General features: G+C 41.6%; 1 protein-coding gene across 1 annotated transcript; it reads right to left on the reverse strand.

The window, feature by feature from the left end:
* Window positions 1–235: 235 nt before the first annotated feature.
* On the reverse strand, window positions 236–17779 carry LOC310916756 (myosin-1B; the record flags this gene model as incomplete). Its single annotated transcript, XM_083874549.1, has 38 exons — window positions 17116–17779; window positions 16885–17028; window positions 16637–16793; window positions 16291–16318; window positions 16075–16192; window positions 15903–15995; window positions 15741–15804; window positions 15546–15644; window positions 15337–15440; window positions 15112–15250; window positions 13778–13896; window positions 13528–13677; window positions 12697–12867; window positions 11971–12280; window positions 11290–11366; window positions 10924–11011; window positions 10720–10837; window positions 9779–9902; window positions 9563–9699; window positions 8566–8821; window positions 7500–7742; window positions 7222–7398; window positions 6991–7136; window positions 6813–6903; window positions 6335–6724; window positions 5514–5640; window positions 4845–4963; window positions 4326–4522; window positions 3766–3949; window positions 3514–3679; window positions 3218–3342; window positions 2719–3027; window positions 2416–2619; window positions 1415–1540; window positions 1151–1321; window positions 959–1063; window positions 599–694; window positions 236–388 (listed from the first exon to the last, which is right to left on the reverse strand). The coding sequence occupies exons 1-38, from the start codon at window positions 17317–17319 to the stop codon at window positions 236–238; spliced, it is 5829 nt and encodes a 1942-aa protein (XP_083730675.1). The 5' UTR covers window positions 17320–17779.
* Between the last annotated feature and the right edge of the window lie 6719 nt (window positions 17780–24498).

Consider the following 24498-nt stretch of genomic DNA (forward strand, 5'->3'; position numbering starts at 1 on the left):
GCAATAAATAAGTTTTAAATAAGCAAGGAAAAATGTACACCTTAGAAGATTTCAGGGTGATGATTAAAATACAACACTCAACTTCTCATTATTTACATGGCATAAGCTCTACAATTTTTATTACTAAGGCATTACTCATCTACAGATCAATGAAGGACAAAGCAGTGACTACAAAATAAAAGTGACAGAATGTCACATTTTTTGCAATTCTCCCACTTTTCAGCACTGGAGGCATTTACTCTTCACCTTCTGCCTTCTTGCCAATCTCCCTGCTCTTGGCTCGGAGCTTGTTGACCTGTGACTCTGCAATGTCAGCCCGTTCCTCGGCTTCCTCCAGCTCGTGCTGGATCTTGCGGAACTTGGAGAGGTTGACATTGGACAGCTCCTCCTGGAGATAGGAAGAAACATAAGACAGGTTTTAAAATTATTCCCCTGTAACAATGCTAGGTGGAAATATGAAATAAAGAAAGGCAAATGAAGCAGAGTCCTACTACCACAATATTGACCTGGGTTCAAATAATGCTACACAGAGGAAGACATAAACACAGAATCCCACTTCCACCTGGATAAAGACTGACTGAACACAAGTGATACTCACGGCCTCCTCAGCTTGTCTCTTGTAAGCTTTCACCTTAGTTTGCAGTTTGTCCACTAGATCCTGCAGCCTGAGAACATTTTTCCTGTCTTCCTCAGACTAAAAAGAATGACAAGACAGAGAAGCATTTCTTTTTCCTTCCTCTACATGAAATAAAGAGCAATATTTCTATTTGACATTGCTGCCCAGTAAGACAGAAGTGATAAGCTGGATATTGTTAACATGACTAGAAAGATAGTAATCTTCTGGTGCTTTCATTTTTCTTTTTGTATGTGTGACTAAGGACAAAGAGAAATCCCTCAGAAATACATTTTGGGTTCCAGGAATAAGAGTGTATCAACATGAAGAAGATTCCTGCCTTACCTGGTAGGTCAGTTCCTTCACCCTCCGCTCGTACTTGCGCACACCCTTGACGGCTTCAGCGCTGCGCTTCTGCTCAGCATCAACCTCCCCTTCCAGCTCCCGCACCTGCAAGGACAAGCCCAGCCCTGCAGCCTCTCTGGCAATGTCTCTGCAAGGACACGCTCACTCACCCACAAGCCCAGCCCTACACACCCTGGCCTCCAGCTTCTGGATCTGCTTCTTCCCTCCCTTCAGTGCCAGCTGTTCGGCCTCATCCAGACGGTGCTGCAGGTCCTTCACAGTCTGGTCCAGGTTCTTCTTCATCCTCTCCAGGTGGGCACTGGTGTCCTGCTCCTTCTTCAGTTCTTCTGCCATCATGGCTGCCTGATCAGAGCAAAGGGTCAAAGCCATTTTGGGCTGAACATATTTTGGGAAGAGTACATTCACCATCAGCAAGTCCAGGAGTGTCCAACTCACATCAGTGATGGCCTTCTTGGCCTTCTCCTCAGCATTGCGGGCTTCCTGGATGGTATCCTCCATTTCACCCTGTATCTGGGCAATGTCTGTTTCCAGCTTCTTCTTGGTGTTGATCAAGCTGGTGTTCTGTTAAGCAGCATCAGAGATTTGGTTTTGTAAGTTCATTATTTGAAATCAAGAACATTACAGCATTTTCAAAAATTTAAAACATAATTATAGGAATAATCAATACTAGAGATTTTTCTAGTAACATTTCTTGTCACTGCGGAAAAAACATTTTGGTTTGTTTTTTTTTTTTTTCTCCAACAATTAATTTATTAATTTGAAAAAGTGCTCAGAAATATAATCTGTGCCATATCTCATTCATCAAGGCTGGCACAGGAAAGTAACAGAAACAGAGTTAGGGAAAAGGCAATGAAATGTCTCCTCTTCAGCCTCAGGAAAGAGTAATCTACTCTCAATGGAAAAGAGGAAAAGTTTGGAATGTAGATGGCATGAATCCTTTCCAGAATCATTTCATCACTTGAAATTGGTCACTTTCCATAGATTTCAGCACTTGACTGCTTGATGGCTGTTATGACACATAGCTCATGTCAAACTCTCCTTGATAAATATAAATTAGAGCTAGGTGCTCATCCCCAGTTTCTTGCAAGAAAAAAAGTGCATGAGGATTCCTCAGTGCCACATTTCAGCCAACAAGGAATGAATGTTGCTGTGGTCTCTGAGTTCCATTCCCTGACTGCTAAGAGAACTTCGCACATCCCTGTGAATAAAGTGTCTGAGAATGCAAATGAGGTGGAAGCACAGGTGTCATTGTGTGCAGCCTGGGAAAACCACCAGCACACACATTTTTTTCAGTAGAGATCTCTTTTAGTAACATGATGAATACTCCAGAAAAGAGGACTGTCCTCCTCCAAGCTGAGCATCCGACAGTGACTGTAATAAAGCATAAGAGTGTTCTCCCAGTTACTGAGAGTACCATCCCTCACCAATAAGCTCACCTGGCTGTGGAGGAGCTGCACACGCTCACTGGCATCCATTAACTCCTGCTCAGCCACTTTCCTCGACCTCTCAGTCTGCTCCAGGGCTGCCCTGAGCTCTTCAACTTCAGCCTGCAGCAGGTTTGCCCTGCGCTCCACCATGGCCAACTGCTCCTTCAGGTCCTCCTGTGACCTGAGAGCATCATCCAGATGGATCTGGGTGTCCTGTAGAGACATTGACGGAAATTATAAGCAGATTCAGAGCTCCTATGGACAGAAAGTATTAACCCACATATTTGTCTTAGGCATTTCTGTTTAACAGACCTTGAGCACTCCCTGTGTATTTCTCAGGTTCTTCTGTGCCTCTGCAGCCTGGCGGTTGGCGTGGCTCAGCTGGATTTCTATTTCATTTAGGTCTCCCTCCATCTTCTTCTTCAGCCTCAGGGCTTCATTCCTGCTCCTGATCTCAGCATCCAGAGTGCTTTGCATGGAATCCACAACTCGCTGGTGGTTTCTCTTCATCTGTTCAATTTCCTCATCTTTCTCTGCTATCTTCCTGTCAATCTCAGATTTGACTTGGTTGAGCTCAAGCTGCAGGCGCAGGATCTTCCCCTCCTCATGTTCCAGGGAGGCCTGAAAAAGAAAAAATAGCAATACTTTTAATGTGATAAATGTTGAACCTGAAGCTCTGAGTAAAAAAATAAAAAGCTCTTTAGATAATATCTCTACTTTTATAAGACCTCCTCTCCTCTTTTCTCTGGGAATGAGATAAACAAGATAGAGATCCAAAACACATAAGAGAGCAAGAAATAATGCTGTGTACCTCAGCTTCCTCCAGGGAGGCCTGCAGTTCAGATTTCTCCTGCTCAATCTGCTTCTTGACTTTCTCCAGCTCATGAATTGCCTTCCCTCCCTCCGCAATCTGCTCCGTCAGGTCAGAAATCTCCTCTGTGGGAACAAAGACCAATGGCATGGTCAGGCACAGAGCAGAATGGGAAGGGTCCTGTCCCACCAAGGTGACAGGCATCTCTGCACCCCTGCAGGCACAGAGCCATCAACAATGGTGATAATGGCTGACTCTGAGCAAGGCCAGTGAGGAGCAGAGGGCCAGGGACTTACGCTGCAGGTTCTTGTTCTCCCGCTTCATTGTTTCCAGGTGGTCCAAGGACTCCTCATAGGCATTCTTCATCTTGAACAGCTCCGTGCTGAGAGAGCGCGACTCCTTCTGCGAGGCCTCCAGCTCAGCCTGCGTTTCCTCATACTTCTGCTTCCATTCTGCCAGGATCTGGAGAGAAACGGGGTGTGAGTCGGGCTGTGGCCATCATGGGGGCCTGCTCTGGCCAGGGGTGCTGGTGCTGGAGGCCAAAAGACCTTGTCAAAGTTCTTCTGCTTCTTATCCAGAGCAGCGCAGGCAGCATTGGATCTCTCCACATCAATCATCAGGTCCTCCACTTCATTCTGCAGCCTCTGCTTTGTCTTTTCCAGGGAGGCACATTTGGCATTGACAGCCTCAACATGTTCCTCTGCATCCTGGAGGCGCTGGGCCAGCTTCTTCCTGGGAGGAGAGACGACCAGTGCCTTGTTAGAACTTGGAAGAGCATCAGTTCTTTACTATCATGAGTTTGTCACTTTGGAAGTTTTGATCCAAATGCTTTCCACAATGTTTTTTATTTTCTACGAGTGCATGTAGTCAACAAGGTCTATCACTTCTGTGTATTCTCTTATGGAAGATTAGGCCTGTCTTAGCCCTTCTAGCCTTAAAGCTTATATTTTCCCTTCCAATCTCTCTCTTTTTCCCTCCCTCCCTCTCTTCCCTTTTTTCACAAAGACAGTATATCCTTCCCTTTATCCCATCTTGTCTTAACCCACTCTCAGAGACTCCAATTTCTGTCTTCTCCAGTCATTTGCCATTCTGCACTTTCCCCACGTACTTGGCCTCCTCAAGCTCCTCCGTGCGCTGAATCGCGTCCGTCTCGTATTTGGTTCTCCACTGGGCCACTTCACTGTTGGCCTTGGACAAGGCTCGCTGCAGCTCCCCCTTGGCCTCCTGCTCCTCCTCATATTGTTCCCGCAGCAAGTCACAGTCGTGGCGAGCTGACTGCAGGGCGTGGGCCAGGGCATTCTTGGCCTTGGGGAAGAACAGCAGTGTGACAATGAATGGAAATATCCTGTCTGAAATGCTGATGGGCACTGATTCTGCTATGAGTAGAGACAGTAGAAGTCAGTAGTAGATTTCTGCTACTGAATGAAAGTGGAAGGTCTGGAAATCTGCAAAACAATTAACATATAGACTGCGGGGAAGAAGGGACAAAGCTATTTTGGGAAGGCTTGCGCTGTATTACCCAAGTGTTTTTTTCCTCTCTTTTGTCTTGTTGATTCTGTAATTACATATGTATCTAAAGCTCCTCCTAGGCAGAAGGAATCCAATGGACAACTCAGAGCCTTCTTACCTTTATCTCTTCCTCTAGATGCCTTTTGAGTTCCTCAATCTGTTGGGTGAAAGCCTGTTTACCTCTTGACAGCTGAGAAATCAGTGCATCTTTCTCATCTACCTGGCGTGAATATTCACCTGGCAGTGTTCAGATGAATAAAAATAAACTTGTTATGACTTATTTAAAGTATTGATCTTGATAATAAATGCTCATATAAAAATACTTTGAATTAAAGAAAATTTTACTTCTTTCATAGATTCCTAATCACTGATAACTACCCATATTTCTTCAAGGCTAGAAATGACCTGTCATGTAAAATCCAACCAGCCTAACTGTATGTTTGCATTAAGCCTTGAGTTTACAGAATGAGTACTACAGTGCCATCCAGAGGGATTACGGCCCATGAGAATCTCAGGAGGTTTAACAAAGCCAAGCAATCCAGGAGAGGCTTCACATGTGCTGAGTAGGGGGAACGATCACTCTCCACTAACCCGTTAGCAATGCTTATCCTAATGTAACTCAGGATTCTCTCAGAGTTCTGTTGGCCATCTTCATCACAAAAACACAGTTTTGGCTGAGGTTTAACTTAATTCATGTTCAATCCTCCAAGACTCCAGGTGATTTTAACCATTTTTTTAAAGGACCCAGGTAATATACAATATTCTCTTCAAACCACAAAAGTCTTACCGGATTCTGTTTGTAGCCGAGCTCTTTGAGCACTTATGTCATTAATTATGCGCTGCTGTTCCTCCTCCTTTGTCTTAATCTCACTGAGTTGATCTTCTAGGGAACGACACATCTTCTCCAGATTTGCCTGTTTGTATGAGGAATGGAAGGAAAGATGTTTAGTTCAACTCATAATTTATGAGAATCTGAAGTCTTATGAAAGAAGAAAGAATGATTCAGAAGCCAAAATTTCTCAGTTAACTGATAAATATTTCTATGAAATTTGCATACCCAGTTTCAACACCTGTATATTCCCTGCTCATTGCAGGGGGGATGAAATGAGATGATCTCTAAACTTTCTTCAAGCCAAACCATTCTATGATGTATTAATTTTCACAAATTTATTTTCAACATAAAAAGAATGATGGGACCCTGTAAAATGAAAAATTAATTGAAAATTCTGTTTGTCTCTCAGAGATCATATTATTGAAGTTTTAAAGTAAAGACAAAAAAAAATAAGAATAAAAAGGAGAGGGTGATTTGTATTCTAGGAAGAAACCAAGGTCATTTCTATTTTAGAAAAACGTAAAAAGTAATATGGTCAGTGCCTCTCATTTTGTAATATTGTGAACCAAGCAACGAGACCTCAGTGCTTAGATTAGGTGAAGATTTTAGTTCTCATCCAAAGGACACAAAAGTGATTTAAATAATACTGCAATATTTAAACAAACATTCAAGTTGCAAAGTGCAATAATATATTCTAAAATATGACTAAATAAAATTTCTGTTAAAATAGAAATATCGGATTATGTTTGAATTAATGAGAAGAAATAGAGATGTACCTTGGCTTTGGAGACAGACTCCATGTTGCTGGCCAAGTCATCAATCTCCATCTTCAACTCACTCTTCTCCTTCTCCAGCTTCTGCTTCACGCGTTGCAGGTTGTCGATTTGCTCCCCCAGCTCAGCCGTGCTGTCCGCGTGCTTCTTGCGCAGCGCGGCAGCCGTGGCCTCGTGCTGCAGCGTGGCCTCTTCCAGGTCACGGCGCATCTTCTGGAATTCTGCCTCACGCTTCTTGTTCATCTCAACCTGAGCTGCTGTGGCCCCTCCTGCTTCTTCCAGGCGCTCGCTGATCTCCTCCAGCTCCCTGGACAGGTCAGCCCGATGCTTCTCTGCTTTAGCACGAGATGTTCGCTCAGCCTCAATTTCCTCCTCCAGCTCCTCAATGCGGGCCTGCACAACACCAGGGACCCTTCACACCTGTGCCCTCCTCCTGCCTGAGCTGAGCCTGAGCAAGGGAGGAGAAGGAACAGAGACTTGCCTGCAACTCCTTGATTTTCTTCTGAAGTTGCATACCCAGGGCTTGTTCATCCTCAGTTTTGCTCTGGATCTGGCTGATTTCAAAGTCTTTCCTTTGGACGAAGTGAACCGTGTTAGAGCTCAAAGAAGAAAGACAAGTGCTCCAGCCCAGTACTCAGGTGCCCCAGAGCCACACTCACTTCTTCAGTTTCTCATCCAGCTGCTGCTTATCATTCTCCAAGTCCATGATGCTGTCCTGGGCCAGCTTCAGGTCTCCTTCCAGTTTCCTCTTAGCTCTCTCCAGGTCCATGCGCAGTTTCTTCTCTTGCTCCAGGGACCCTTCCAGCTAAACACAACAAGACCATCAGGGCTCTACCTGCCAGCTCAGGCTCCATACCTGTCCTGTTCCTGCTCCATGTCTGTGTGCTTACATCATCCACTTGCTGTTCCAGCTTGGTCTTGGCTTTGGTCAGAGTATTGACTTTGTCTTCCTCTGCCTGCAGGTCATCCAGAGTCTGCTGATGGGCCTCTTGGAGGGCTTTCTTCTCTTTTGTCAGCTTGGCGATGGTCTCATCCAGAGCTGCCATCTCCTCAGTCAGGTTTTTCACCTTTGAGAAGAAAGGAGCAAGCACAGACACAAAGTGGTGGTTAAGACTTTATAACAAGACAAATAATTTCCAGAATGCAATTGACAGGTCCTGCCTCATACCTTGTTTTCAGTGGCATGTTTTTCCTTCTCTACCTTGGCCAGTGTTAGCTCAAGGTCATCAATATCTTTCTTCAGCTCTGAACATTCATCCTCCAGTTTCCTCTTCTTCGCTGTCAGCTCAGCATTCATCTCTTCTTCTTCTTCTGCTCTCTCTGTCAGCTCCTTAATTTTAGCTTCCAGCTGTATTTTAGTTTTGATGAGCTGGTCACACCTTTCCTCAGCATCAGCCAAACCATCAGCTTCCTACATGATTCATTTAAATAAAACAGTTTTCAACCAGAGGCCACTTCCTCAGATGTACTTTTAGGCTGTAGACATCTAAATGGCTTCAGATTAATCCAAATACTTGCTTGTAAATACAGTTTAAAGGACATTATTGTTGCTACATTCTTTTTTCCAGGGAAAAAGGTAAGCAGTGAACTTTCATCATTTCACTGTTTTTCTCAAAAAGGCAGGGACTATAGATGCCTGAGAAATACCCAACACTCTCAGCCCTCCCTACTCCACCTGAATTCACTTGTGATTCTCCAAACAAAATGTGGCAATGGGATCTCCAGATAACCTTAATAAGTTAGTTGATAACATTTAAAATTGTAAAATATATAAAGTTCTATAAAGATATGGTAGTGACTCTGAGATAGCTCTGTTGGTCAGAGCATGGTGCTAATAACACCAACTTTGTGGGTTCAATCCTGATATGGGCCATTCACTTAAGGGCTGGACATCATGATCCTTCTGAGACCCTTCCAACTCAGATTATTCTGTAATTCTAATTGTTTCTGTGCGTTATGTGTAGGATTAAAACGACATACTGTAAACTGCACTATTTGCTCACTGGAAACTGATTATTTCTCTCTTGATTTAAAAGTATAAGGAACCATCTGCAATAGTTAATTGCAGACGTATTCATGTTTCTTAGCTATTCAATGTGTTTTTTCTTCCTATTTTTTTAAAATATGTGTATTTTCTTAAAATAATTGTTATTTTGGGATAATATGTCTTTACTGAGACATTTGGGATGATTTCATATAGGATGTCACAAGCCAAAAACCTTAGCAATACTCACAGCTTGCACTTGGAGTTGCAGGTCATTTTTCTCCTGCACCAGGGCCACCATTTTCTCCTCCAGCTCCTTCCGCTTTGCCTCAGACTTTGCAAGCTCTTCCTTAGTTTTCTCAAACTCTTCCTTCATGTTGGCCATCTCCTTCTCAGACTCTGCACTCTTCAGCAAAGGCTTGATCTTGAAGAACAGCTTCATCCATGGCCAGTGTTTGACATTCATGAATGAACGAACGTTGTACTGGATGCAGAAGATGGATTCCCTGAAAGGTAATAACAAAATATATTTTGGTACATATTTTAAAATCTATAACCTATTTAACAGAATATATTGATATGTTTAACATGAAATTCAATACCTGATACATTTTAGTTGTATATATATGTAATCTATATGAAGTATATATGTATACATATATAATTCTGTATATCTCTATTTGTAAAATATTTATAATGTATTATTCCATATACATTTCTTAATAATATTTAGATCATATTTTATATTATATGTATATATATATTTCTACAGAAAGCCTTCTAGTGTTATGTAGAGTATCAAACTGTATGGACAATTTTGGAGTCCAGGTGTTTGGCTTGCTTTCATGGCCAATAAAAAGGAACGCTTCTGTAAGTTGACTAAGGCACTTTTATGAAAGTTATCAAAGGGAAGAGAATGCTTCTCTTGTGATAGAAATATGTCTTTCCCTCTTTTTATTTAGCAGTAACCTAAAATAGTTAGCTTAGACTAGATATTGAGTTTCTGGACATGCATATAATATAGTGATTTAATGAATTCAGCAGTTATTAGTAAAAAAGTATTAAAAAACCTCTTTGTTTCCCTAAGTTGGGGTTTTGTACTACTTCATCTATTTTCAAGATATATTTCCATATCAACAAACTGAATCAATGAGAAATAAATGAGGTTTTTTGTGAAGCAGCTTATTTTCAGTTCTGTTCATTAGTATCTGACAAAGATTGGCCCAGCAAGCTAAGTGAATATCTACCTCCTCTCCATCATTTTCTTGAACTCCACCCTCATCAGGTAACCCCTACACATGGCCTGGGTGCGGGTGATGAGCTGTGCCAGCTTCTCATCTCTCATCTCCTCCAGGAGTCCCAGCAGCCCAGCTTTGAAGAACACCTGGAGAGAGGGAATGTTGCAGCACATCACTGTCAGGTAGAGCAAAGCCCAGGCAGACAGTGAATGGGGAGGTTTGTACCTTGGTGTGTCCAAATTTGTACTGGGTGTGGTCCACATCGATTGAGCCAAGGAGCTTCTCAGAAGCCTTCTTGCTATCAATGAACTGTCCCTCAGGGATGGCACTGGCATTCAGCACCTTGTATCTGTGGCAGGAAATAGAATATGGAGATGGTCAGATTCTTGAAAGCTCAACCAAACCTGTACCAACCGATGTCACTGTTAAGATTTTCTGAAGGGGGATCAGGAGTGGAAGGTAGGTGAATAAATCTGAACTCTTCCATTGTATAGAGGTTGCACTCTGATGGGTAAATATGTTTATAGGGAAAACTGTGCACTTCCCTTAGTCCAAAGACTTTTGCCACAGAATGGGTACTGATTTCCATGGGTAACCACTGATGTATTTCACAGCAATATTATCTAAATTCCTTATTTCTAAATGAGAACTTTATCTGCAAGAACAAAGTATGTGGCAGGGAGAAGCAAATCTCAGTCCTGAATAGTGGCAGTATGTACTATCTGAGTATTTTCCAGCTGATGAAGAACAAGAAGTAAGATATTTTCATTGTATTTGGTTTTCGAACAAATTAGTCTAGAATGCCTTTTAGTGTCCTTATTCACATATCTGTGCTGACAGGTGAAAGTCATCTTTCTTGGTTCTCCAGATGCCTAAGTCTAAGGTAGTCAACTTCGTTTCTGGATACTTAGTTAAAAAAATACTTTTTCTCATACCAGAATATGAATAAAGAACAGGAATAAATAATATCCCTTTGAAATTGTCTTTTTTTTCCTCAATAGCTATAGAAAGAACCTGGATGACTCAATTGGACAATTGACTTTTGTATACCTAAAGACAGGTGCAGTGAACCTCTCCCATAACTTCCACAGTACTTAAAACAATCAGGAAATGCCAATTATTCAGCATTTGTGGACATGATGGAGGGTAATGAAATGTAATCTGACCTCTGTTTGAAGTCAGCATAGAGGATTCTGCTGGGGAACCCTTTCCTGCAAATCCTGATCCCTTCCAGCACGCCGTTACAGCGCAGCTGGTGCAGCACCAGCTCGTGCTCCATGGCACCTAATAAATCACAGAATGAAATTGTGTATCATTTTACTGCACAGAGAAGATCAGCTATATCACACCTCTGAACTTTGACAACTTACCAGGTGTTTTAGACTCATTGGGGATGATACAGCGCACAAAATGGGGATGTGTGCTTCTCAAATTGCTCATCAGCTTGTTTAAATTTTCCTTAGAAGCAAGAACAAAGCCTTGGGTTTTAAAGTGTCACTTACATGATCTCAATACTAGGTGGAGATAAAAACACTGCAGTAAAACCGTGATCAGTAATTTTTTTTACAGAACTTTTGGGCAGATCTGAATGAATACTTCCCAAGATTCAGCAAGATTTCCTCTTTACTAGAAGCAAACTATTTTATCCTCTTTGAACACAAGATATATTAGATCAATCAAAAGCTTTTCTGAACTGAATTTTATGTGGTAAGTTTAGAATGATTATTCTACAGTACCCGGAAGAGAGCTGAGACAGTCTGGAAAGAAGAACCCTTCTTCTTGGCACCCTTCTTGCCACCGCCACCACTGCTCTCTAAAAAGTAATAAATTTTATATAAAGAAGTGAACAACAATAGCACACAGAATCTGAAAAACTCGTTATGTTTGTCTTTTAAAAATGTAGCAAAAATAATAATATTATCAAAATTTGTAAACACAGACAGTGGTTAAAGTTACAAAAAGAGACCTGAATTTTTCAGATGACAGTAGAAAGAAATCTAATGACTTCAAGCTGAAATTTTGAAAATGCATTTGGGGAATAAAATACAATATTTTGCATAGAAAGATATTTGAGGAACTAAACTAATAGCTAGTAAATACACCCAATGCAATGTTTATGTATCCTTACATCTAAGGGTGTGCATAAATTTAACAGCACGTTGATACATTTTACTGTATTCCCTGAAGTATTTGAGAATGGCGCATATCGCAGAGATCTGGTTAATAGAACCTATGGATCTATTAAGGTCTCTAGGGAGTTGTAATATCCTTTATTAGACTGAGATCCAAAAAGTAGATGAGGTCTTGAGTTTTCAATTTTAGAAATGTAAAATTGTAATATCATTGCAAAATATTATTACAAGATTTTAATTTCTTTTTTTTGTAAATTATAGTGAAACTGATTTAATAGAAATCACCTGCTTCAGCCCCACCAGCAGATGCAAAGAGTAAGGCCAGTGTCTTCAGGGATGACTTCTGATAAAGCCCCACAACAGTTTCATTCAGAGGGTCCTTGTTCTTCTCCAGCCAGCCAGTGATGTTGTAGTCCACTGTGCCAGCATAGTGCACCAGGGAGAAGTGGGCCTCAGCCTTGCCTTTGCCAGGCTTGGGCTTTTGGAAGTTGTTGGACTTGCCCAGGTGCTGGTCATAGAGCTTGTTCTTGAAAGAGGTGTCAGTTGCCTTGGGGAACATGCACTCCTCTTCCAGGATGGAGAAGATGCCCATGGGCTGGGAGAAATCACAAAAAGTGAAGAAAGTGTGGAAGGAAGATACAGTGGTGATGTATGTAAGAGAGAGGAGTGGAAGATAAAACTTATACCAAAAAATCCTCTTAAGTATGTGTAATCTTATGTTTCTCCAGAAAGGGCATTTTGTTAGTGGATATGCCATCAGTTATAGAGAAAAAAGCTCCCCCATAAGATTCAGGGTTGTGATGTAATAAAAATCTAGCATGCAGAAATTAATTTTGTACATGTTTGGTGAAAGTGGAAAGCAAAATGAATGAAAGTAGGAGCATTCAGATATAAGGAAGAGTTTAAACTTCCTGTATGCTTTTCTTTAAAATGAGACTGAAAATTTCTTAAGGAATGTTAAAACAGAGGTTTTATAAATGAAAAACTTTTAAGTATGTGGGCACCAATAACCTTCTCAATGAGCTCAATGCAGGCAGCCAGGTCCATGCCAAAGTCAATGAACTCCCATTCAATGCCCTCCTTCTTGTACTCCTCCTGCTCCAGCACGAACATGTGGTGGTTGAAGAACTGTTGCAGTTTCTCATTGGTGAAGTTGATGCACAGCTGCTCCAGGCTGTTGAACTACAGAAGGCAAAGGTTTACTTACTTGTGAAGTTCCGTTCCAGGAGCACCTTCCATCTTCCAATAGGCTTTATACTTATTCCACTAAGCTTTCCATGATTGGAGACTGGAAAATTGAATTTCTAGTGCTGGAACGGGACAGGTGACTGGCATATTCCATCCTCTAATATATCTAACCTTTTAGGCCCTATCTCAACTGGCACTGTCTCAACATATTTCTGAGCTCTGAACAGATCTTCAAAGCATAGTCCAAGTCCAGCTTTTCATTTATTTGAATTTTGTACATTACTTGTCTATTCCCAAGCATTCAGAGGAAATCTGGCTTCAACCAGATTAACAAAATCTTCCTCTAGAAAGGCATATTAAAATATGCCTTATAAAAATAACTTTCTCAAAGTTTCTCTCTGCTCTTATTTATCAGTTGTTCCACAGTTTTCCATGCAATTTTCACTTCTGCATGCAACAACATCTACAAATAAATACAGCCTGTGGGATATTAAATGCAATGAGAACCAGAAGGGCACCATTCCTAGAGGAAAGGCAGGATTATCCAATAAATAGAAATAACCCATAATTGAAATAAAGCACACCCCAACCCCCACATTATTCCAATTTCCTAATGCCTCTTCCAGGAAAGCTTTATGGAGAAACTCCTCTTACATCAAAGATCTCAAATCCAGCAATGTCCAGGACACCAATGAAGTACTGCCTGGGCTGCTTCGTGTCCAGCTGTTGGTTGATGCGAACAACCATCCACAGGAACATCTTCTCAAACACAGACTTAGCCAGGGCACCTACTGAATTGTATACCTAAGAAAACATTAAAAGAAAGCTACCATCTGCAGCAGAACAGGAAGTTCAAAATTTTTAATTCAAGTCATTTTGTTTGCTATTATCACTTGTTTATTACCTGCTGCACAGTTTGGCCTTTGGTCACATATTCATTCCCCACCTTGACTCGGGGGTAGCAGAGGGCCTTGAGCAGGTCTGCTGAGTTCAGTCCCATCAGGTAGGCAGCCTTGTCAGCAACTAAGGAAACAAGCATGGAGCAAGATCAGATATCAGCTCTCCAGTGAAAGGATCTTGCAGTAATTCAGATTTCTACGGAAGTCACATATATATTACCATGTCCTTTAAAATACTGCAATTTTTCTTGACTTGCTATTTTTTTTCTGATTTAGTCTAGATGATTAATAAAGGTAAATATTATTCCAATACTTTTACAGTAAACATGCAAGAGACTAGACAGAAAAATGGACCAAGGGCCATGAAAATGGCAGATCAAACAGTGACAATTTCTGAATAAACAAAATAGGATAGTGGTTGGTGTTTAAGTACATTGCACCGAGAACTATAGTCAGTGAAACTCTCCTGTCATTGGAGAGAGAGAGGTAGATTAGTGAGGTATAAAAGTATGAATAAGACATGCTGTACAACTTTCATAGTCGGACTGTGTTGTCCCTAAGGATAAATATCAAACACATTTTTCCCAGCTCTCATTTTATCTGCAGCTAGGTTAACAAATACAAGCACTACAGCATTGCATATACTCTGTCATCACTTTCCAATTTGCTGCCTGTCTTGTCTCACAATGAAGCTGAGACCAAGCACCAGTACTATTTACAGAGTTCTTCAATGAGAGAAGGCCAAACCTCATTATATAGGATTTATACACAGATGCTAATTTTGAGCTGCTTCCATTTTATGTATTATTTCTAATAAGACATTTAAGGCACATTTATAACTAGAAAGATGAAACAAGAAGAAAATTTCAGTTTTGTAGATATAGATATCTAGATATCTATATATCTATATAGATATATAGATATGTAGATATATAGATATGGATATGGACACTGGTTGTATGTAGGCTACTCTATTACAATTATATCATTATTCATTAGTACTTGATAATTGCTTCTGGTTCTGTGTCTACTCTGGAAGCTTCCAGTCAAGACAGCAGCAAAGCTTGCTTTACTTTTGCCTGACTCCTACTCTGACAGAAAACAGAAACATGCTTCAGGAGTCACTGGATTTTACAATTGGCATTGTTCAAAATAATCTACAGGTTCTACTGAGTTGTGTTCCTCCAGCAAAGTCCTTTGGCTAGGACCCACTGCCATTCCACAATACTGGCACGGGGGAAATGCACAAGCTGGGTCAGTCATTCTGACCCTGACATGCTGCCTTTAACTAAGAGAATGTTCACTATCTTCTGTGCTCTGGGATGAGTTGTGCTGGTACCTTCGGTGCCGTCAGGCTCTGCCTGCTCCTCTCGTTGTTTCTGCTTGAACTTCAGGTTCCCATAGTGCATGACAGCCCCTGTCAGCTTGTAGATGGCTGTTTTCTCATCAGCACTGAAGCCCAGGATGTCAATGGCACTCTAACAAAAGAGTTGTAAAGGTGAGTGCCCCACCTGTTGAAGGTCAGAGAAATGAAACTTCACCTAAGAAAACTTCTGCTACTTACATCTGTGGCCATCAGCTCTTCCTGGTCGTTAATGCTGGGAACTGTGATCTCACCTTGACTCACATACAGATAGTCATAGGGGTTGGTGGTGATCAGTAACATCTCTGAAAAAAAAGACAAAACCGACCCAGGTCAAATGCAATCAGCACCAAAAGAAATTCAATGTTGTTCCATGACCTTTGCCTGGAAGAGTCAGTGATCTCCCCTACCAATTAGCTCCGGCTTCCTGTTGGACATGATCTGATAAAAGATGTGGTAGCTCCTTTCCGCCTTCAGCTGGAAAGTGACTCTGGACTTCTCCAGAAGATCTGCCCAGGGAGGTAGAAAGAGTTAGGCACTTGTGGGAATATACATGGAGATGGCAACTGGAGAAGGGATGGGTGCGGTCCAGGAGAATCTCTTACAAGTTTCAATGTCAGCAGAAGCCAGCTTGCCTGTGGCACCAAAGTGGATTCTGATGAATTTACCCTGAAAGCAGCAGGAAAGTCAATCAAGACCTATTTTACCAATCTGGAAAGCAAGAATATTGAAATTGGTGTTGACAGTTGTCCCAAGTAACAACTCACAAAGCGTGAGGAGTTGTCGTTCCTCACGGTCTTGGCATTTCCAAAGGCCTCCAGCAGTGGGTTGGCACTGATGATTTGATCCTCAAGTGTCCCCTAAAACAGAAGCCTTCTTGTCATGATCTAGCTGATCAGGAAATTGAATAGTTGCAGGTTCCTAGCCCTGGGGCCTCACCTGCATTTTGCCTGAGGTCTGCTGCTCCTCCTTCTTCTTGTCTCCACTGGCTGCAATTGTTGCAAAGTACTGGATGACACGCTTGGTGTTGACAGTCTTCCCAGCCCCGGATTCTCCGCTGCCAAAGCCAAGGGAGAAGCAGAGGGTGCATGGTCAGGCAGGAGGTGCCCTGGCCCTGGGCAGCCCTGCAGGGACCCGCTCAAGGGGTGTACGTACGTGATCAGGATGGACTGGTTCTCCCGATCTGTCAACAAGGCAGAAATGCAGCACTCAAAACTCAAAGAACAATGGAGAAAGAATGAAACATAGTCAGGTAAGTTTAAAATTTGGCCTGATATCAGCTTGACTTTAACAAGCAAACAACCAAAGCACATCACTGAGTTCAGAGGCGTCTTTCATTTAGAACAGTAGAAACAATGCTATGAAGATAGTAAACCCCACAACAGATGTGTGTGTCAGAAGCAAGAAAGCTTCGAAAAAGTCTCTTGACTTGGCTGAGATGGAGTATTCCCTTCAGAGAATTTAATGGTCTAATGGCTGTGAGAGAAACAGAGGCACTCACCAGTCAGCATGAACTGATACGCGTTGTCAGAGATGGAGAAGATGTGTGGAGGGGCCTCCTGGCGCTTCTTGCCTCGGTAGGCCAACACCACCTCGGGGTTGTACACCGGCAGCCACTTGTAGGGGTTGACGGTGACGCAGAAGAGACCCGAGTAGGTCTGTGAGGAAGGGACACAGCAAGTTGGCTTCCCCTGAGCCTGGCCCAGCAGCTGCCCAGGCTGCCCAAAGGAAGCTGCTGGTGCCACTTACGTAGATCATCCAGGCTGCGTAACGCTCTTTGAGGTTGTACAGCACAGCGGGTTCGTGCAGGTGAGTCATCATGGCCATGTCCTCGATTTTGTCATACTTGGGAGGGTTCATGGAGAAGATTTGATCTTCTTTCACGGTCAGCGTCTGTCAGGGGGCAGGAAGATACATGCATGTCAGCTAAGATCCAGAGTGGGAATGAACTGCTCTTTGTAAATCTTGCACTTTACCCACCTCTCCCCCTTCAGTCTTGACAGTGATTTTTCCTGATTCCCTGCTCTGGATTGTGCTCTTCACGTACGACTCCTTTGCATGTACCACGAAGACGGATGACTTGGCATCAAATGGTTTGTTCTGGGCCTCAATTCTCTCCTTCTCTGACTTTCGGAGGTAAGGAGCAGCCTCCCCAAAGATGGCCATCTCAGCGTCTGTAGACATGGCTGCTTCTGCTTACCACACGTAATGCAGCAAATACCTATGAGGGTAGGGAATATATTAAAATAGTGTGTGATGGAAGAAACACTCCTACAACACATTCGATTGCTCTTCTTTAGGTATCCACTAAATTGCCTTTTTTTGTTGTTGTTTTTGTTTTTTTTTTAATGCTACTTCAGAGTTCTCCTCCGTAATTTTTTTTCTATTATTATTTTGTGTGGTCACATCTTTAGTCCTACTGGACAATTGGATTTACAGAAGAATGTTTTCTGTGTTTTTGTATTTGGAGTCCCAGCTGAGGAAGAACATGGAGCTGTTGAAGTGAGTCCAGAAGAGGCCATAGTGGTGCTCCAAGGGATAATGCCCCCCTGCTCTGGAAATAGGCTGGGAGAGCTGGGTTAGTTCAGTCTGGAGAAGAGAAGGCTCCAAGAAGAACTTCTAGCAACCTTTTATTACCTAAAGGAGTTCCAACAGACTTGAAGGGGAACATTAGACAAGGGGCTGGAACAACAAAACAAAGGGGAACGGCTCATAACTGAAATAGGAGGAGTTTAGATTAGATACTAGGAAGAATATTCTTTACAAGTACAAAAAAAATTACTTTGCCTTCTTAGCCAAAGACAAACTTCACAACACAAATTGGTGTTATCAATTCAAATGAATGGGTGCAATTTCCTGACTGGTTTTGTCTCTAAAAACATATTTTTCCACTTGATTAATATGTTATAACTCAAATGAGACCATTCCACAAAATAATAAGGTTGAAAAATGGTCCCAGTTTTTCACCAGCAATTTTAACACTGCTTATATTATCTCACATTTTCTTACAAGATTCCTTAGAGGAATAGTACTAACTCTTCCTAGGAGGAATAAGATTGCTATATTATGTATCTTATTATATACTATGCCAGTATATATATTATGTTATTATATATTATAGTATATTAGTTTATATTTGTATATTATACCTATACTGTACATTGTGTTATTTTATAGACACTGGATGCTTTTCTCACAATATATCCTTATGATATTATCAAAACCTATAATATATATAGTAGGTTGTTATATATTAATATATGTATGTAATTTGTCAGTAAATTGACTTTTTAAAGTATTAAACTATTTTATTTTGATTGTTTTGTTTGATATTTCCTGAAATCAATGCTACGCTAACTCTCCACTGATTCAAAGCATGCTGGTTATATTCCTTACAGGATTGCTTGTTGACATTTTATAATTTTAAGGCATATATTCTAGTGACAATATTTGCAAAATTAATATAAATTATGGTAGAATGTAAATGTGAAGAGTTTATTTTCCTCAGTGTAAATATTTAAAACTGAATTTAGTTGCAGTTCCATCTCTCTTTTTCCAGTTATCCAAGTAGGTATCATCCTTTATTCCGTTCCTTATGATTACAAACATTTGCTTATATAATTTTGTCAAAATTATGCTATATTTTCAGAGGCAGAAACAAGCCTATAAGGAGGCCCAGACTGAATTGTTTGCTTTTAGCACTTTGATATTTTGATACACAAAATTCTAACCACATTCCTCAAGTTTTCATGTGAACATATTAACATTATTTAAATGTATATTTCCTTTCCTGTCGCTTCACAGTCAGTGCCAGTAACCCTTGATTTTTGAGATAAATGCAAAAAAACCACCCCAAAAAATTGAAAAGTATTTTCTGGTAGTTTTTTTTCCCCTCAGGACAGTTTCTCCAGCAACTGGTGTCTACTGGTGATTCCTGGGGAGAGCGTAGGCAGTACTGCAGTGATCGTTACTTTAAAGATCACACTCTTTTAAGAATCTTGTGACACAAATATCAACAATCCAGACCAATTCTCATACTGTATTTATACATGGACACAAATATAATGACTACCAGGACTTCCAGCATACCTCCATAGAAGCCCTGCCTTACAGCAACTCTACCTCCCCCTAAAAAGTGAATAAATCAAGTTCTTACCTTTTGTGAGACAAAGGGTTGCAGATTGGAAGACGGACAGTACTATAAACCAGAATTAGTAACTTACTTCTTACTGCTGCATCCCAGACAACATTTATAGACTGAAAACATATGGATGGTCGGAAAGCAGACTGAAAATCCCAGCTGACACTGGCAGACCCCCACTGGATGAGTGTGAGCATCCGTAGGAATGAACTGGAACTTGTGGAATGCAGGGCCAGTTTCCCTTCATTCCTGAACTCCCTAGTCCCAAGCCCTGAAACTCTTACCTTACAGATTTCTGAGAAAGGACAAGACACACAGATTCCAGGGTACTTTTATAGGATCTGATCTGCATATGAAGCCACCACCTCCTCTTTCTTAGGTCAAAACATTTTTGGCAATCTTAACTCCTAACAGAATTGCGATTCATATTAGAAGTGAATGGATATAATTAGACATAACAGGTCTGTGAATCAATGTCCTATAAATAATTTGACAAGAAAGCATGAGAAGGGGGGGAAGTGGGAGGGTGTGCTAAAGGAGATGAAAGGGGCAACACTGGTTCTGTAATCCATCGGATGCTGACTCACACAGAAAAAGTGAAGAGTAAGAGCCAGTGTGTCTCATAGGAAACATGTAGGGATGGAGAGAAGGCACAGGCTCCTGCCTGCTGCAAGCACTCAGAGTCCTCAGTGTGGAAAAGCAGGAGGGGGCCTACTGAGAGGCAGGGTTATTGCTAGAGGAAGAAAATCCCAATGCAGGAGGAAGCATCTGAAAAGGAACAGAAGTTGCAGAAGTGAGAATCAGGAGATGATAAAAATGACAAGGACTAGAATGGACCAAAGCCAAAGCAAGTGAAGGGGGGAAGAATGAGTCTGAATGTAGTGATAAGGAAGGATATGTGAATAAAGAAGAGGAATTCCCTGGAGGTGTTTAAGAAAAGACTGGATGTGGCACTCAGTTCCATGGTTTAGTTGATAAGGTGGTGTTAGGTCAGGTTGGACTCTACCGTCTCAAAGGTCTTTCCCAACCTAGTTGATTCTGTGAAGTAAACAGGGATGTGATTCCAGTGGGATAACAGCAAGTCACCATGGACAAAAGAAGCAATAAAAGAAGAGAACAAGTTTAGCCTAAAGATAAAAGCTTCAAAGCCTGAGGTCATTGAGTTAAGTCCCAGACAAAAGGCACAGGAATCAAATTCTTGGTTTTGGAGCTGAAGGTTTTCAAAGATCATATGAACAGCACTATGGAAGTGTTGTACTGAACTTAAGAAATATATCCCATTGGAATCAGGAGAGACAGCTGCTCTCTCAACATAGGGTAGTCATTCAGCATTACTTTTGCAAAACAAGCGTTCTAGGAAAGATTTAATAAATTTACATCCTCTAAAATAGAGTCAGATATAATCTATGCTGCTCTGGAAGACAGGCAACTATTTTTAGAGGGATCTGAATCTCATGATAGTTTGTATAAGAAGCCAATCTACTGTTCTGATCTCTGGGATATTCGTCACCCAGATTAAGGAGGGGACACATTCTACGTTCACAAGGATCAGAGTGGTGAAGAGAGCAGTGGAACCATTCACTTTACCGAGAAGCAATTTCCTCTGCATGCAATAGATCTGGATTTGTTCAGGGTTTGGGGGTATTTGGGTTTGGATTGTTTTCTGGGTTTTTTTTAGAGTGGTGGTTTTGGTTGTTGGGTTTGCTGGGATTTTTTCTTTGTGTTTTCAGGTTTTGTTTCATTGCTGTTTTTTTCATGTGTTGGTCTTCACTTTCCAAACTGCAGTTCCCAGCACAAACAAGGAAATCTGAAGTGAGTCACATCTCAGCAGCTTCACCTGGTCCCACAGCATATTGCCTCCCCAGTTGTGCTCCTGTCTTTCTTAGCATCTCCTACTCAGAGGTCTGGATAAGAAAGTGAGGTAATTCCTTCCTCCTCTTCTCTCAGCTGTCTGCATCTCTGTGAAGACACTGTAATCCTGGGTGTGGGAAGGAGATTGACATACATCAGTTTCATGTTCGGAGTAAATTCCCACTGAAGATAAGACTGAGGCCTATGCTTTAGGCCTAACAGCTAAACCCTCATTGGAACATGAAGCAGCACATTTTTCATGTCTTTAATGCAATTATATTGTGTGAGAACTGGAATTCAGGTTTAGTTTCAAGGTTTAGTTTCAAGGTGTCTGTTTGTTGTCTTATTTTGCTGATACATGCAGTTTTTTACCTGGATTAAAACTGGCTACAAAGAAAGAAAGAAAGAAAAACTCATGGTTTTTCCACAGTCATATTTAATACTGGCATAAAGCTGATAGCTGCCTAAAAGCCTTGGTTTGCAAGATTTTTTTCAAATAGATTAAGAATAATCTATAAAGTTTTCAAGACTCAAAAGGAAGTAGTTTTAGAAATAATTTTTCAAAATTACATGAAATTGAAATCTTGCACAACCTGTAACATCTTGTTTGATCTGTTTTCACTTCTATTTTTCCTTTCCTTTATTTGTCTTTCTATTCCCAGTCAATGTCCTACTAGTGTGGGAGCTTGAGCTCATAGGGACTGGAAAATGCATCAGTTGTCCCAATGTAGTTGTCTACCTTGACTGAGCTGAAACATATTCTTGACTCTTGTAGTGTTGTCTACAATGGCAGCTCAGACATTCAGCTCACTCACCTACAGGTTCATTTGGGCATGGAGACGACTAAAAATAGATATTTGAGTTTGGAATTGAATCTCACCCACACATGTAACAAACCTAATATTGAACCTCTATCCTTCACTGATATTTCTCTCTCCTTGTGTCCAGTTTGTGCTGATTTTGCCTCTTCTTTCATTCTGAGTGTGTTCACAGAGGCAACAGCTACTGAAGATAGAATTGCTGTATTGCTGCTTGAGAAAGGGGAGACAGCAGTTGTCTGAGCAGAGGAATCTATAAATCCTTTTAGCGAGTCTGCAGTAAAGTGGGAGCCCTGAGCAGCCTCTTCAGCCAGCTCACAGATCTGTTAAAAGGCTCCTTCAAAAAGAAGATGTTTAAGGCACTTAAACTTTGCTTATTGAGCATGATGGCAAAAACTACGCCAACAAAAATTTCTCCTTTTTAATATAACCTGTTCATACTTCACAGTGTGTTCAGTTTAGGCTAAAAACACAGCTTTCTAAGCAGCCAACAATGATAAACTGTAATAGCTGATAAACACCAGCTGGAAAGCAATTGCAACTGATTGGTGCTTGTTCACTAAGCAAATTACTGAAACCTGAAGGGGCATAAAGGCTAACTTAGGATAAATTCCTGGGGGAAAAAAAAGCCTATAGAGAACAAAATAGATTCTTTCCCATTTTATCTATATTCTAGAAGTTGTCTGGGTCTCTGTCAGTTCCCTGATACTTTCCTATCTGCCATCATCAGTGCTTCATCAGTAGGAAAAAGGATTAATTAATCATCATGCCACAATATTTTTCTTTATTGCCTATCTCTGATAGGGTCACCCCCTGCTCCCCTCCCTCATTCCTTGTGCCTGGACAAAGAAGTTGCATCCAATCTGGGAAGGTGCTGGCTGGGGGATGTCAGGGCAAAGCCCAGGGTGACAGAGGCTGAAAAAATTGTGGAAAGGGAACTGCTGAAATGCCTAGAAAAGATGGATAAAACATTGGATGTGCTTTAAAACTAGCTCATGGCTGTCATTTATGGGTCTGTGTTTCTGTACTGCCTCTGGCAGGGCCCCAACAGCACAGGAGAGGGTGGTTCAATGTTGGGGATAAACAAAACTTTACATAATGAAGGCCTCCTTACCCTTGTAAAATCATGGCTCATTGCTGTTACATTGGCTAAGTAGAAAAGGACTCTGGGAATTACTCAGCTGAATTAGAAGTAGAAAAACAAGTTATGTAACCATTACACGGTCACACTGTGGTGAATGGTGGTTGGTTGAATTATGTTTGTCGTGCTTAAAACAAATGTAACTGATAAAAGCCTAATTGCTTGAAAAGGCATGGTTTTTGCAATTAATTAGATTCCCTTTTGCACCTGCCTGGAGGGTCCAACTGCATCGTTACAGTTCAAAGTCCTGGTGGAGGCTTCCCATGTCTCCTGTTGTGCCCAACCAGCATCTTCCTCCCACTACTCCCCTCCCTGCCTCCCACACCCTGCTTTTGCACCACAAGGAGCTGGATACAGGTAAGCAGCTACATGGGGAAATAAAAATACGTTTGCATTAGCAAAACAAAAGTTCTCCTCTATAGAGTGGTTTCCCCCTAGGGAGGAAGACAACCCCTGCTTAATGCCCTGGGAAATCCCTTTCTAAGTACATGTTCCTTCAGTTCAAGTATGCAAATTGTACTCACATGTTCCCTCAGTTCAAACATGCAATTGTTGCTAGAGAATTGTTGCAAAAAAAAAAAAAAAAAAAGTTCCTCATTCTTTGTGTTACCATAGATTGATTTTTGGTGAAGGAATTTTAACATTCCCAATCATTCTTCCCTGTTGGACCCTTCCCTCAGACTCTGCCTTAACTCCTCCCCACACCGGGGTGCTTAAGTACCCCTGTCTGACCCTGGACCCTGCCTTTGGCCCCTTTTACTGCTTTGTTTCAGTGCTCCAATATAGTGTACTCCTTCTTGTCTGTTATTTTTGCATTATTAAAATTCCTGTTTGGACAACTGGATCAAGGCTGCCTCTATCAAATCACCATTGGGGCAGAGTCACAAGGAAACTCAAAGGGCTTAGGCCCTTTGATCGTCTGGGCCCGGACTCCTTGAATTTCATTCTCCCTCTTCTCCCTTGCTGGCAGAGCCCCTCTTTGGTTACTGCAGTTCCTGAAGCTGGCTCCAGGAGCATTTCCACCCTTATTGTGGCCTTTGTGGTGGGCAGGAGTGTTGTGGGGCCCCATCTCCAGCCAGGATCTGTCCACACAAGGGTTCTGGCACAGCAAAAACCTTATTGGATGGAGGAGAAATGCAACATGCTAGAAGAGCAGAAATGAGCTTTTTGCTGCTCAGCTCAAGTGCACTTGCCTTGTTCACCCTGCCAACCTTTCTGAAATGCAGCTGGTACAAAAACAACGATGTGTTAATGGAGGTCTCTGATGAGCCCTTAGAAGAGCAGGGCATTTAGTAGCACACTGGGCTATGCAGCTGGGCTGTGTTTGACATCACCAGTCACAGAGAACACAGGTGCTGTTCATATGAAGCGTGCTGCAAGGGCCCAGAGAGTTCAAGGGAGCACCAAAGAAT

Source organism: Zosterops lateralis (assembly GCF_965231275.1).
Source record: "Zosterops lateralis genome assembly, chromosome: 18".
Taxonomy (NCBI): domain Eukaryota; kingdom Metazoa; phylum Chordata; class Aves; order Passeriformes; family Zosteropidae; genus Zosterops; species Zosterops lateralis.